We start from the raw sequence: 15,620 nt of genomic DNA, 5'->3' as shown, positions 1-15,620 counted from the left end.
ATGGCTGCCGGCGTTTGTGAGACATGTGAGGGCTGACAGTGTGTCCGGAGACAAGAGTTGCAGCATGGAGGAAGAAAGAAAAGAGGCTATGGAGGACCCGGCGGCCAACCCGACCCCGGTACCAGGGAGGGGTGAGAGGCTTATGTTTTTTGACCATTTTTTGATGTACAAATGTGTCTTTGCAGGTAAAACCTTAAAAAGCATTATCTAAGAGGCGTCACAAAGAATGTGCCTTATGCAAATGTTCTCTGGCTTCTCCCTATAGCAAGAGGTTATGCCAACAATTCATAGACAAAACGGTGGCTGAGGATACTCCATCCTTTTATAGTTGTCTGCAATATTGAGATTAATGCTTCTTTATCCTCCAAGAAGCCTGATAGTTCCAGAGAAGCTAAATCTAAGAAAAAGGAAAAAAAATTTAAGGCAGTTTCGTCGGGCTCAGATGAGGGGGAGGAGGTCCAGTCTTTCTGCTTGGACTCTGACGCTTCGTCCCTCTCTTCAGATTCCGATAATAATGAAATTAAGAGAGCTCTCTTTCCTGTGGAGGATGTGGATAAACTCTTGAAAGCAACCATGGGAATAGAAGATGTAAAAGAGGTACAGGATATTATGTTATGTTTGGGGGGCTGCATCCAAAACAGTCTAGGTCTTTCCCTTTGCATAAAAATGTACCAGCCTTAATTAATTAAGAATGGTGTAAACCAAACAAACAAGTTTTTATTTAAAAAAATTTAAAGAGGAAATATCCTTTTTCAGAGGACGTAGCCGCTATCTGGAAATGGAGAGTCTGGAAAGGATTGATGTAGCCATATCTAAGGAAGCTAGGAATTCGGCTCTTCTATTCGAAGACATGGGGTCCTTAAAGGATCCCCTAGATAAAAAAGCTGAGAGGTTCCTGAAAAGAGTTTGGGAGGCCTCGATGTCTGCCTTCAGACCTTCCATCGCTTCAGCCTGTACTGCCAGATCCCTTATTATGTGGTTGTCAGATCTAGAGGAACATATAAAGAACAAGAGCCCTAGAGAGGACATTTTAGCTAGTTTTCCTACTATTAAAAAGGCGGTAGATTTTTTTGTGGACGCTATTAGATTGTCCACTTGCGCAGCAGGACTAGCTAACTCCGCTCGCAGGGCCTTATAGCTAAAAAATTGGAAGGGTGACCTACGGTCTAAGAAAAGACTATGTGCAGTGCCTTGTGAAGGAGAGTATCTATTCGGATCAGCTCTGGATGACCTTCTAGATAAGTCTGCCTTTTTTTCCAGGGAAAGGTCCAACCGATCCTTTCGCTCCTTCCATTCCTTTCGGAATAACAGAGAAAATAGTAAGGAAGAAGAGTTTTACAAACCAAGATCCCAGAGAGAAGGAGCAAGAGTTTTTTTCTTCAACAAACAAACTAGAGGAGATAAGAAATCTGAACAGCAATGACACCAGGGACCATGTAGGGGGAAGGTTAAAACACTTTCTTCCTGCATGGACCCAGATTTCCAGCAGCCCTTGGATTCTGGACACATTAAAAGAAGGATTAAAGCTGGAATTTCGTTTAAATTCTCCTTCAAGATTCGTGGTTACGGAAGCAGCGCAAAAAGATGGAGGGGCGATCACGTCAGAAGTTCAGTCGTTATAGAAAATAAGGTCCTAGGGGCAGTTCCAAAGCATCAAGAAGGAGAGGGGTTTTATTCCTCTCTCTTTTTAGTAAAAAAAAGCCAGATGGTTCCTACAGAACCATAATCAATTTAAAGAAACGAAACCACTTTCTCTTCCCAGGTTGCTTCATGGCGGTTCTGGACTTGAAGGACGCCTATCTTCATGTTCCAATTCATCAGGATTATCAGAAATACCTGAGATTTGCAGTTCAGATGGAAGGGGTAATGAAACACTGGCAGTTCCAGGTGCTCCTATTTGGATTGGCAATTAGAGTCTTCACCAAAGTGATAGCGGAAATGTCAGCTCACATCCGGGAGAAGGACAAATTGTTTATACCTTATTCCGATGATTTCTTGATTGTGGCAGAAACAGAGAAAGCTTGCGAGTTGGCAGTCTTGGAAGTAATCCGCATCTTGAAAAAGCTGGGTTGGATTCTGAACGACAAGAAGTCAAGGCCAAGGCCAAGGCCTATTCAACATCAGCAGTTCCTGGGCCAAATCTTGGACTCTAGTCACCAAAAGTGTTTTTTGACAGAAGAAAAGATAGCCGGTACATATATACGACAGAAGATCCAAAATTTTATAGATCATCCCCGTATCACCTTGAGAAAAGGTATGTAGATTCTGGGGAGTTTAACTTCCTGCATCCCAGCTGTCACTTGGGCACAATTCCATACAAGAGAGCTGCAGTGGGAGATTCTAGAGACTTGGCAGAATAGGAGTCTTCCTCTAGATATGAAATACACAATATCTTCCCAGACCTTTATCAACCTAAGGCCCCATGCACACTGCCGTGTTTCACAGCCGTGTGCGGGCCGTGGAACCGCGGCCTGGATCCCTCCTGAGAGCAGGAGCGCACGGCGTCACTGGTTGCTATGACGCCGTGCGCTCCCTGTTGCCGGCACAGTACAGTAATACACTGGTATAGATCATACCAATGTATTACTGTATTGCGGCGGCAGCAGGGAGCGCACGGCGTCATAGCAACCAGTGACGCCGTGCGCTCCTGCTCTCAGGAGGGATCCAGGCCGCGGTTCCACGGCCCGCACACGGCTGTGAAACACGGCAGTGTGCATGGGGCCTAAGGTGGTTGTTGAAGTCAGACCATTTAAATCAAGGTCTTTCTGTCAACTTAACAAATACCCTTTTAAGAAGCAGGAAAAAGATAACTATGTCTATTTATGCCAGAACCTGGCAGACGTTTTTGTCTTTCGCAGGTCTTCTGTTTAAAAACCTTCCAGGCTCTCCACCCTTAAATAAGGTTCTAGAGTTCCTTTAGGGCTAAAAATGGGTCTCTCTCCAAGCACTCTGAAAATCCAGGTGTCTGCCTTGTCGTCCCTCTTTAACGAACGCTTAGCGTCAAATCCTTGGGTTATGCGTTTCTTTAAAGCCGTTTCCAGATCTTCCCTTAGTGTTTCCAAGAGAATAGCCACTTGGGACGTAAATCTGGTTCTGCAGGCCCTGACAACCCCTCCCTTTAAACCTATCCATCAGATTAATATGAAATTCATTTCTCCAAAGCTATATTAATTAGTGGACTTAACTTCAGCACGTAGAATCTCTGAAATCCAGGCGATTTCAATAAATCCCCTGTACACAACTATCCTTCAGGACAGAGTCATTTTAAAACCTGACCCGGGCTTTCTTACCTAAAGTGGCTACTAAATTCTAGATCACAATAAATTATTCTTCCTTCCTTTTATGATAATTCATATTCAGAAAGGGATGAGGTTTTCCACTGCCTGGATGTCAGAAGATGTCTCATTCAGTACCTGAATGAGACTAAGGAGTGGAGGAAATCTTCCTCGCTATTTGTTCTTTTTCAGGGAAAAAACAAAGGACATCAGGCCTCAAAGAAGACTCTGGCAAGATGGATCACGTCAGCTATTTCTCTAGCATACTCTTCCACGGGGAAGGAGCCTCCTGAGGGTCTGTGTGCGCACTCTACAAGGGCTGTATCAACGTCATGTGCTGAAAGAGCGGCTGTCTCTATCGAGGACATCTGTAAAGCTGCAGTTTGGTCTTCTCCTTCTACCTCCTTTAACCACTACTGGTTACAAATGAACTCTCCTTCTGATTTATTCTTTGGCACTTTAGTGCTATCTGCTGTCACCCCACCCTAGTTTCCTTGGCTCTCTCTCTCGTGGTGCTGTCGTGGGTGAGGGGTAAAAAAATGAAAATTACTAACGGGCAATTGGATTTTCCTGAACCCACGACAGCACCCTTATTTGTTCCCTCGCTTCTTTCTTTTATCCTGGGTGGTGGAGAGTTTCACGGGTGTCGCAAAAAAAAAATATAAAAAAAAAAAAGAGTAGAAAAGTAAACTAACCTATACTGCGGAGTTCCTCAAATCCGTGGAAACGTCATACTGAGGGCAGAGAGCAGTCTCCACCTTTTTGTACCGCAGGTTTCCTGTCTTTGGGGTGGATATATCCTCTCTCGTGGTGCTGTCGTGGGTTCAGGAAAATCCAATTACCCGTAAGTAATTTTTATTTTTCCACAGTATGATTGTAATTGGATAATGCGTTGACTAGATACGTCAGATTGAGCTTTTTAACTTCCTCATGGTATTATTCTACATTTTTCAAACCAGCACCTTGATCTAAATACTTTTATAATTGCATCTTGTTAAAAAATGTAGTTTAGCCACAGAGCTATTCAATAAAAAGTATTGTTAAAGCTCCACCTGCTGTTTGTTCTTTTCCATATTTTTTGTTCTTCTCACCGAGCTGGTCAAACATGCTCAATTTAAATCTTCAACTGCCACTAGCCATATGTTTTGCTGTGGCAGTTACAGGGAGAGAGTTGCAGTAGAACAGGCACACCCCCTGAGCTGCCAGGCTGAAGAACATCTAGCACAGCAATTGGAGCAGCAAATGTGGTGATCTCTGGATCCATGTGAGGTACAGGGCTGGTTCTAGATTTGTTAGAATGGTATTGTCATGTACGATATGATGCCTGATTTTCATTTTTTTACATAAATCATGGCATAATCCTTTTAAGTGAACAAAATTGTCTTTATCTCTCCAGTCTTGCCAATTAACCCCTTAAGTACCGGGCCCATTGTTCCAATAAAATTAAATTTTTTTCGTTCATATAGCCATATGAGGGCTTATTTTTTGCAGGATAATTTGTATTTTTTAAGGGAATGATTTAATTTACCATGTCTGTTATTGGAAAACAGGAAAAAAATTATTTGTGGGGGTTAAACTGAAAACCCCACAATTCTAAGGTTAGTGGAGTTTTGACATCGCACCATTTATTGTGCGCTAAAAATGACATGATTCTGCTGCTCAATATTAATACAATGATATAAAACTTGTGCAGTTTTTTGGGGGTTTTGCCACTTATAAGCAAATAAAAACGCAGATTTAGACAATTTTCAACGCCAAAAACGTGAAGGCATAGAAACTGATGAATCCCCACCCACAACATGCCACATTTTGTAGACCTGCTGTGAACGGTGAAAAGTTGCAGATTGGCACCACAATCTGTGACAGATATCCTTCCAGTCACCTTTCCATTAACAGTTGCTATGTATCATCAATAACCCTCCAGATCTCTAAACTCCTTAATTATCACCTAATCATACAATCTAAGGTCCTTATCAGTATGTTGCCCTTGGTTGGATTTGAACCTAGGACCCCAGCGCTAACCACTGAGCCACCTTGCTGCCCACTTTGCTTTGTCTTAATGATGTGTGACAGTATGTACAATACTATTTTTAATATTATTATTCAGTTATTGTGAACTTCCTTTCTTTTTAATAGCACTGCTTTAAAATTTGTAGCTTGTCACTGTGTAAAGGAGGATGTGCTTCCTACAAACACTGCATTTGTATGGAGATAATTGCAACAGATAATTGCATTAGATTAGTCAGTAAAAGCAAATAAAGGAAGTGACCACTGTGGTACTCATCAGAAGTGACCAAAATCATAAAAAATAAATAGATAACATTTAGTAATTATAAAAAAAAAAAACGAGGATGACAGGGAAATTTATAAGAATAGGCAGAGTGGCTAAGCAAGTTATACAGTCCTAAAAAAAATCATATTTAGCATGTCTGGATCTTAACAAGGTTCCAAGTAGAGCTTCAACATGCAACAAGAAGAAATGAGAGTGAGACAAAACATTTTTTTGAGCATTCAATTCAATTTAATGAAAACAACGATTAAACTGAAACAGGCTGTTTTTCAGCTGATCAAAAGTTTAGGACCACATGCCTTTAAAAGGCCAAATCTGTGCAAAGATGTGGATTCATTGTCAGTTTCTGTCAGGTAGTCACACGTTGTGATGGCAAAGGCAAAAAAACTCTCCCTTTTTGAAACATGGTCGGGTTGTTGAACTGCATAAGCAGGGTCTCTCACAGCGCACCATCGCTGCTGAGGTGGGACAAAGTAAGACAGTCATTTGGAATTTCTTAAATGATCCTGAGGGTTATGGAACAAAAAAGTCAAGTGGAAGACCCCAAAAAATTTCATCAGCACTGAGCCGGAGGATCCAATTGGCTGTCCGTCAAGACACTGGACGATCCTCGACCCAAATTAAGGCCCTTACTGGTGCTGACTGCAGCCCCATAACCAGCAGACGGCATCTGAGACTGAAGAGCTTCAAAAACAAAAAACTTCTTCAAAGACCTCGTCTCCTTGAATGCCACAGAACTGTTCGTTTGGACTTTGCAAGAGAGCACCAAACATGGGACATTCAAAGGTGGAAGAAAGTTTTATTCTCTGATGAGAAAAAATTTAACCTTGATGGTCCTGATGGTTTCCAACGTTACTGGCATGACAAGCAGATCCCACCTGAGATGTTTTCTACGCACCACAGTGGAGGGGGGCGCCATAATGGTCTGGGGTGCTTTTTCCTTCAGTGGAACAATGGCGCTTCAGGAAGTGCAGGGATGTCAAACGGCCGCTGGCTATGTCCAGATGTTGCAGAGAGCATTCCTCATGACTGAGGACCCTCGTCTGTGTGGTAACAACTGGGTTTTTGAACAGGACAACGCTACAGTACACAATGCCCGCAGGACAAGGGACTTCTTCCAGGAGCATAACATCACTCTTTTGGCCCATCCTGCGTGTTTCCCTGATCTAAATCCAATTTAGAACCTTTGGGGATGGATGGCAAGGGAAGTTTACAAAAATGGACAACAATTCCAGACAGTAGATGGCCTTCGTGCGGCCGTCTTCACCAATTTGAGAAATGTTCCCATTCACCTCATGGAAACGCTTGCATCAAGCATGCCGAAACGAATTTTGGAAGTGATAAACAATAACGGCAAAGCTACTCATTACTGAGTTCATGTTTGGAAGTTGGATTTCTGTTTTGGGGGGTTTAGTTTTTTTGGAGGTGTGGTCCTAAACTTTTGATCAGCTGAAAAACTGCCTGTTTCAGTTTATTCATTGTTTTTATTAAATTGAATGCTCAAAAAATGTTTTGTCTCACTCCCATTTCTTCTTGTTGCATGTTGAAGCGCTACTTTGAACCTTGTTAAGATCCAGCCATGCTAAATATGATTTTTTGCCATTTTTCAAGTGGTCTTAAACTTTTGATCAGGACTGTATAAGTCTTGTCTCCATTTGCGCCTAGACCCTCCGCTGCTCTGCCTCTCACACATGAGAAACTGACATGGCACGCACTGCTGTCAGCGCGTGCCATGTTCTTTTCAACAGCACAGGGAAGGAGGCAGTCCCTCCCCCCCTGTACCGCTGCTACCAATGGGCTGATAGAAGCGAGGAGGAGCGGAGTGGCTGTGGCCACTGCACCACCAATGAATATAGTTTATGCCTAATACAAACGCAGGCTGCACTGCGGGTGACGGCCATATCCCACACCCGGCACCCAGCCTCTATGACTGCGCGCTGAGATCCGCCGCTATTAACCCATCAGGTAACCCCCCCAAGTATTATAATCATCAATGGCAGTTCCGATCGGAGCCCCAGCAGTGTAAGCCTGGGGCTCCTATCGGTTACCATGGCAGCCAGGACGCTATTGAAGCCCTGGTTGCCATGGTCGGCTCGCTGCTGCTGTGTGCACAAAGCACAGAGCAGCAGGGAGAGTGTAAGATCCTATTCACCCTGATAGAGATCTATCACGGTGAATGGGGCAAGGGATGAAAGATCCCAGGTTCTAGCCCCTAAGGGGGGGAAATAGTTATTAAATAAAAAGTATTAAAAAAAAAGTTAAAAAAACTAACACCAAAATATTAAGTTTAAATCACCCCCTTGCCCAATTTTACATATAAAATATATAAACAATAAAAAAAATTACATATTGCCACGCTCGAAAAAGTGCGAACTATTAAAATATTTAAAAATATCTCATATGCGGTGAACGCCGTAACAGAAAAATAAAATAAAAAACTTGCAATTTGCCATTTTTTTGTCACCTTGTCCCGACATAAATTAGGTTAGGACTGTTCTATTATGGTCTAGAAGTTCCATGAAATTGGGAATACACACTGCTTTTTGGTGTTTTATTTTTTTCACGTGGTATCGAGTATTGCAATACTTTTTGGGTATCGTGACAACACTAGGTAAGACATGTGTTTTTTTTTATTATACCATAATCGTTAGTATTTTAAATTTGGCGACTAAAAATTTAAATTTGGCTCCTAAATTTTTCAGGTTAGGAGCCAATGACTCCTTTGTATTTTTTTTTAGTCTGGAGCCCTGGGGTCATTATTTCAGAAGACTTAAAGGTAGGCAGACAATGTCATAGAGCAGCAGGAAATGCTAGCAGAATGCTTGGGTGTATAGGGAGAGGCATTAACAGTATAAAGAGGGAGGTGTTCATGCCGCTCTTCAGAGCACTAGTGAGACTTCATTTGGAGTATTGTGCGCAGTACTGGAGACCATATCTCCAGAAGGATATCGATACTTTGGAGCGAGTTCAGAGTAGAGCTACTAAACTAGTACATGGATTGCAGGATAAAACTTACCAGGAAAAATTAAAGGACCTTAACATGTATAGCTTGGAAGTAAGAGGAGACAGAGGGGATATGATAGAAACTTTTAAATACATAAAGGGAATCAACAAGGTAAAAGAGGAGAAAATATTTAAAAGAAGAAAAACTGCTACAAGAGGACATAGTTTTAGGGCTCTTTCACACCTGCGTTCTTTTCTTCTGGCATAGAGTTCCGTCGTCGGGGCTCTATGCCAGAAGAATCCAGATTACTTTTATCCTAATGCATTCTGAATGGAGAGAATTCCGTTCAGGATGCATCAGGATGTCTTCAGTTCAGGACCGGAGCGTTTTTTGGCCGGAGAAAATACTGCAGCATGCTGCGCTTTTTGCTCCGGCCAAAAATCCTGAACACTTGCCGCAAGGCCGGATCCGGAATTAATGCCCATTGAAAGGCATTGATCCGGATCCGGCCTTAACCTCAACGTTGTTTCGGCGCATTGCCGGATCCGACGTTTAGCTTTTTCTGAATGGTTACCATGGCTGCTGGGACGCTAAAGTCCTGGCAGCCATGATAAAGTGTAGTGGGGAGCAGTATACTTACTGTCCGTGCGGCTCCCGGGGCGCTTCAGAGTGACGTCAGGGCGCCCTAAGCGCATGGATCACGTGATCGCATGGCACGTCATCCATGCGCATGGGGCGCTCTGACATCATTCTGGGAGCCGCACGGACTGTAAGTATACTGCTCCCCCGCTCCCCACTACTACTATGGCAACCAGGACTTTAATAGCATCCTGGCTGCCATAGTAAGACTGAACGCATTTTGAAGACGGATCCGTCTTCAAATGCTTTCAGTTCACTTGCGTTTTTCCGGATCCAGCGTGTAATTCCGGCAAGTGGAGTACACGCCGGATCCGGACAATGCAAGTGTGAAAGAGGCCTAAAATGACTGGGGCAAAGGTTAAAAAGTAATATCAGGAAGTATTCCTTTACTGAGAGAGTAGAGGATGCATGGAATAGCCTTCCTGCAGAAGTGGTAGCTGCAAATACAGTGAAGGAGATTAAGCATGCATGGGATAGGCATAAGGCCATCCTTCATATAAGATAGGACCAGGGGCTATTTATAGTATTCAGTATATTGGGCAGACTAGATGGGCCAAATGATTCTTATCTGCCGACACATTCTATGTTTCTATGATAAACTACGGCAATTGCCATCTGTCATCCCCATACAGATGGGACGATGTAAATGTATTTTATTAGCTGGCAATGCTCGGGAATAAACAGTTCATACCCAACTATACTTGTGTATTAGGTTGTGTAGACAGGCCCTTACTTTGCATTATAATTTTGGCTCAAAATATTGGTGCACTCCATTTTACAACTGTTTGTACCTATGTCAATATTTATCAACACTGTCTAGGGAAGTGTAAAAACTTGGAGTCTGCATTCTGTAAATCTCTAAAAAATTTCTTTTCAAGATTCAGTATATCATTTCTGCACATGCTCTCAATTGCCATATTTATGTTTCTCCTAGCATTTTGCCATGAATTATTGGAAAAACAACGGGGCCCCTGCAGAGAAACTCCTTCTTGGATTCCCAACATATGGCCGAACATTCAGAAACCCAAATCCTAACATGTGTGATGTGGGGATCCCCGTGTCTGGAGCAGGATCAGCTGGGCCATACACCAGAGAGGCTGGCTTCTGGGCCTACTATGAGGTGGGATTCAATGGTATTATTTTACTGTAGACAGAGTAGCATAATAGCAGAGAGGGCCATTGTGTGCTTGCGTTTCTAGATTCATCCATGTACGTTTGTGCATGTTAATAGTATATGTGCCTCAATTTATACGCCCGCTTACACCCCTGTATTTGCTTGTATTCTCTGTTCATACTTTGCTGAAATAACAAACAGATCTCGGCAGAGAGAAGTGGAAAAAAATGTAGTGCTCTGGCTTTTTGCAAAAATATGGATGATGTGATCTAAGGTCTTATGAAAAAAATGTTTTTCTTATTTTCCTCCTCCAAATCCTAGATGCGTCTTATAGTCCGAAAATTTGGTATTTATATTAATTAACCCCTTCCCGACCACAATCTGTATATATACGTGATAGCTGCACATGCCCCGTGCAGCTATCACGTCTATAAACGTCAAACCAGCTCTTTATTCCAAGCGCTGCAAAGTGCTTGGATTAAAGCTTCTGCCCAAGCCCTGCTGCTGTCACGGACAGCATATAGTGCAGTAATGCCGGCAAGGGACCAATCAGAGTGGTCCCTTGCCGACAATCGATCCGATTGGTTAGTCTGTGCAGACTAACCAATCGGATCGCGGCAGTAAAAAAAATGCCGGTTTCATGCTCTGATCTGCGCTCTGCAAATCAGAGCCTGAAATCAGGTAGTGTCCTCGTAATACCCCCCCTGATCTGTGCCTGTGCCCCCCATCTGTGCCCCTCCAAGCCCCCCCTTGTGTCCGCCTACAGCTCATCTCCTAGAGGCAGCTGCCCTGATGCGGTCTGCCCCATCCCCGCCCCAGCCTCCCTCAATATTGGCGGCCGTACCCCCCCGATCCCCCTGCTGTGTGTGATGGGGCTGCTCCGTTACTGAGCCGCCGCCATCAGCAGAGAGTGTCAGCTCTATGCTGACACTCTCCTGTAACCCCATAGATGCCGCGGTTGTGGCATCCATGGGGTTAATAGAGGGAGATAGCTCCCTCTCTCAACCATCGGGGCTGCAGCGCCCTTCTCAACATTACATAAATGTAATTCTATTAGTCTCTCCTTGCAACTAAGACCCTTCATGCGCCTTATCAGCTTAGTTGCTCATCTCTGTACTTTTTTCAGCTTCAGGGCATACTTTTTATGAACTGGTGCCCAGAACAGAATTGCATATTCCAGATGAGGCTGCACAAAAGCTTTGTGAAATGGTAATATTATGTCCCTGTCCCGCGATTCCCTGAATAAGTTAAATAATTTGGGACCCAGCACTGAACCTTGGGGTACACCAATCAGAATATGAATCATTGACCACAATTTTCTAGACTTGGTCCTTCAGCCACTTTTCAATCCAAATATTATTTTCTCAGTATTCCCCTTTCTAATTCCACTTATACAGTTTTCAGTATCGTCACCATCTTTATCTACAATTGCTTTTTCCACACACGCCTTCATATCACTCATAACATACAGACATACTCTACCTTTTTTCATATTTGACCTGTCTTTCCTAAAGAGTGTAAAACCCTGAAGATTAACAGCATAGTCGTGTAAAGATTTCAGCCATGTCTCAGCCACACCAACTTGCATCTACGCGACCCTCTAGTACCATGGACTCCAGCCCCACCATTTTGCTTGCTAGGCTTCTGGCATTTGTGAACAAAAATTTTAAGGCACTCTTTAATTTTCCAGATTCAGTTACATCAGATAAAGATAATCAAAACAAACAAATGAGTCAAAAATACTAGACTTGTTGTTTTATTTGAGGAGAAAGATCCAATATCACATGCCTGTGGGTGGCAAAAGTATGTGAACTTTTAGGATTGTCAGATACTTTGAAAAAATTATTTAGACCTTTTTCTTTTAACCGTTTCCAACACCATGCTGTAAATATATGGTATTGGAAGCATTACATTAACGTATCATGCCATATAATTAGGGCATGGAGATGGCAGCTGCTCAGGGACTGAGCCTCCACAATCTGCAACATACAGCTGACACCCCACTGCAAAGGACAATATCAGTGCTAGCACCAATCGTTTAACCTCTTAGATGCCATGGTCTGTAGCGACTGCAGCATCTTAGGAGTTTACAGAGGGAGGGAGCTCCCTATCTCCCCCATTGAGCCACTACAATGTCATCACAGGGTCCTGATAGTTGGCATGGCAGCTAAAAGCCTTACAAAGACCTCCATCCACGGAAGCCTGTCAGGCCATGTCAATGACAGGTTCTGATTAGGCCTAGTGTCAGTGTAAACTTGACAGTACAATACACTGCAATAGATGACATAATTGATACATAATTGTTATTGCTAAATCTATAATGACCAAATCTATAAAAGGGCTCCGCATTTTGCAGAACGGTACATCCTGTCCTCTGTAGAACTGTCCAATCCTATTCCGCAAAATGGTCAAGAATAGTACATGTTTTATCTTTTTTTTTTTGTGGGGCCGTGGCATGGACATATGCATGCAGACAGCATGCATCTTTTGCAGCCCCATTAAAGTGAACGTGTCTGCATCCGATCCGCAAAAAGTGTGACTTGGTTTGACTGAATCTGAACTCTTTGAAAAGTTGAAACCGAATCCCGAACCTGTAGAACCAGTTTGCTTATCCTTAACCAAAGTAATTTCTAAGCTTCTAAAATTTTCTCACATTAGGTAATGTTAATGTGTCTGTCATAAGAATGACACTGAACAACAATGATGTGCAAGACAGGATTGCAAAGGAAAAGCTGCTGCTCTCCAAAAAGAACACTGCTGCCTGTCTTCAGTTTGCAAATGATCATCTGGACTTGCCAGAAGATTATTGAAACAATGTTTTGTAGACTGATGAGACCATAATAGAACTTTTTGGTTAAAATGAGAAGTATTATATGTTTGAAAAAAGGAAAACACTGCCTGCCAGCATAAAAAAACTCATACCATCTTTGTGGCGGTAGTATGATGGTTTGGGCCTCTTTTGTGGCATCTGGACCAAGATGTCATGTCATCATTAATGGTACAACAAATTCTGAATTATACTAGCAAATTCTAAAGGAAAATGTCAGGATATCTGTCCACAAACTGAATCTCAAGAGAATGTGGGTCATGTAGCAAGACAACAACCCTAAGCACACAAGTTATTCTACCAAAGAATGATTAAAGGAGAAAAAAGTTAACATTTTGGAAAGTCAAAGTCCTGACCTTAAAGGCTATGGACACCTTTGGGGGCAATTTTTTTTAAATTATTGTATTCTACTTATCTTGGGTTAAAAATCATTTTTTTAAATTGATCTTTATTAAAGATTTTCAGCCACTTTTCCAGTATAATAGTATAATCTGTGAAAATGCAGAGCAGTAGGTTTTGTGTTTACACTGGATCCTGTCATCTGACAGGTCATGTGAATCCCATATACATGATCTCCTGACACTATTACATATTTATTTGAGCCAGTGTTACATAAATTGAGCTGCAATCAATATTTATGAGCTGTCAAGAGTTCAAAGAACAGGGCTACAGACTGAGCAGGCAGCTCTGATGTATCGACTAGAGGTAAATATAAACTGACAGTCTGCAGATACACTCTTAATTAACCCTAGCAGTACAAGAACTGCTGGAAATGATTAGTAAAGACTAGTTGAAAAAAATGAATTTTAACCCAAAAAGAGTAGAATTTAATAATAAAAATAATTTGCCCATAGCCTTTAATCCAATAGAAATGTTATAGACGGACCTGAAGCACACACTTCATTTGAGGAAACCCACTAACATAACAGAATTGAACCTGTTTTGGACGGATGAATGGGCTAAAATTTCCCCAAGCCTATGTGCTAATCAACAATTGACAGAAACATTTCGTTGCAGTTAGAGATGAGTGAATCGAAGTTGATGAACCGAATCCAAATTTCCTCACGCTTCATGGTAACGAACCACATCTTTTCCTAAAATGGCTGCTGCACGTTTTTGGACATGGAGCAAGGAACTCTGGGAACGAGGGATCCCCCACAATGCCATGCATGCAGCCAATCAGCAGCCAGCCAACCCTGTGGTGTCACACTCACAGCCCTATAAATAGCCTCAGCCATCTTGGATTCAGCCATTTTCTAGTGTTAGTGCAGGGAGAGACGTCAGCAGGCGCTAGGGACAGTGGTAGAAAAGACTTTTAAACTTTTATTTTGCTGTATAGAAGTTCAGGGAAAGGATAGGGAGGACTCATTCCACAGTTTTGTAGCAGAACAGGGTTCAGTAGGGGAGGTTATTGACTGGGTAATAGGAACAATCCTATTACACCTTGCTGCACTGACTGAGGATCCAAATTGCCATTATACAGCTCACTAATTCCTATCTGTTCTTGTTATTGGGGTGCAAGTGCTGTTTGAGACAGCCATTAACAGGGTTTATTACAAGGAAATATTTCTATGTCTTATTTGCCATTGTGCGGTGCAGTTATATGTAAAAAAAAATATTTTGGCTTGTATTAGTGGGAAAAAAGGGCTTATTAGCCGTTGTGTGGTGAAGTGAGAAAATGACAGCCCTTTTTGGCGTGTATTAGCGGCAAAAAAAAAATATATTATTTGCCGTTCAGCGGTGCAGTTATATGTTCTAAAGCATTTTTTGGTGTGTATTAGTGGCACACAAAAAAGTATTTGCTGTTGTGTGGTGAAGTGAGAGAATTACAGCCCTTTTTGACGTGTGTTAGTGGCAAAAAAATACATATCAGCGGTGCAGTTATATGTTCTAAAGTCCTTTTTGGCATGTATTAGGGGCAAAAAATATATTTTATTTGGCGTTCAGCAGTGTAGTTATATGTTCTAAAGCTTTTTGTGATGTGTATAAGTGGAAAAAAATGAGGGCCTATTTGCCATTCAGTAGTGCAGTTATATGTTCTAAAGCCTTTTGTGGGATATATTAGTGGAAATAAATAAGGGCCTATTTGCCATTCAGCAGAGCAGTTATATGTCCTAAAGCCTTTTGTGGCATGTATAAGTGGAAAAAATAATGGCCTATTTGACATTCAGCAGTGCAGTTATATGTTCTAAAGCCCTTTTTGGCATGTATTAAGGGCAAAAAATATATTTTATTTGCTGTTCTGTGGTGTAGTTATATGTGCTAAAGTTTTTTTTTGCGTGTACAAGTGGAAAAAAAAGGCCTATTTGCCATTCAGCAGTGCAGTTATATGTTCTAAAGCCTTTTGTGGCATGTATAAATGGAAAAAAATAAGGGTCTATTTGCCAATCAGTGGTGCAGTTATATGTTCTAAAGCCCTTTTTGGTGTGTATTAGGGGCAAAAAATATATTTTATTTGCCGTTCAGCAGTATAGTTATACGTTTTAAAGCTTTTTGTGGTGTGTATAAGTGGAAAAAAATAAGGAACTATT

At 42.0% G+C, this 15,620-nt stretch overlaps 1 protein-coding gene across 1 annotated transcript in view; it reads left to right on the top strand.

The window, feature by feature from the left end:
• LOC122932680 (acidic mammalian chitinase-like) overlaps nucleotides 1-15,620 on the top strand; it is a 47,997-nt gene that overhangs the window by 6,321 nt on the left and 26,056 nt on the right. The window contains exon 8 of the mRNA XM_044287238.1: nucleotides 10,083-10,268. Within this exon, the coding sequence (XP_044143173.1) occupies nucleotides 10,083-10,268 (186 nt within the window). The remainder of the gene's footprint in view (nucleotides 1-10,082; nucleotides 10,269-15,620) is intronic.

The sequence above is a fragment of the Bufo gargarizans genome, chromosome 3, assembly GCF_014858855.1.
Source record: "Bufo gargarizans isolate SCDJY-AF-19 chromosome 3, ASM1485885v1, whole genome shotgun sequence".
Taxonomy (NCBI): Eukaryota; Metazoa; Chordata; class Amphibia; order Anura; family Bufonidae; genus Bufo; species Bufo gargarizans.
The sequence above is the reverse complement of the archived record's forward strand: the minus strand, read 5'-3'. Positions and strand labels throughout refer to the sequence as shown.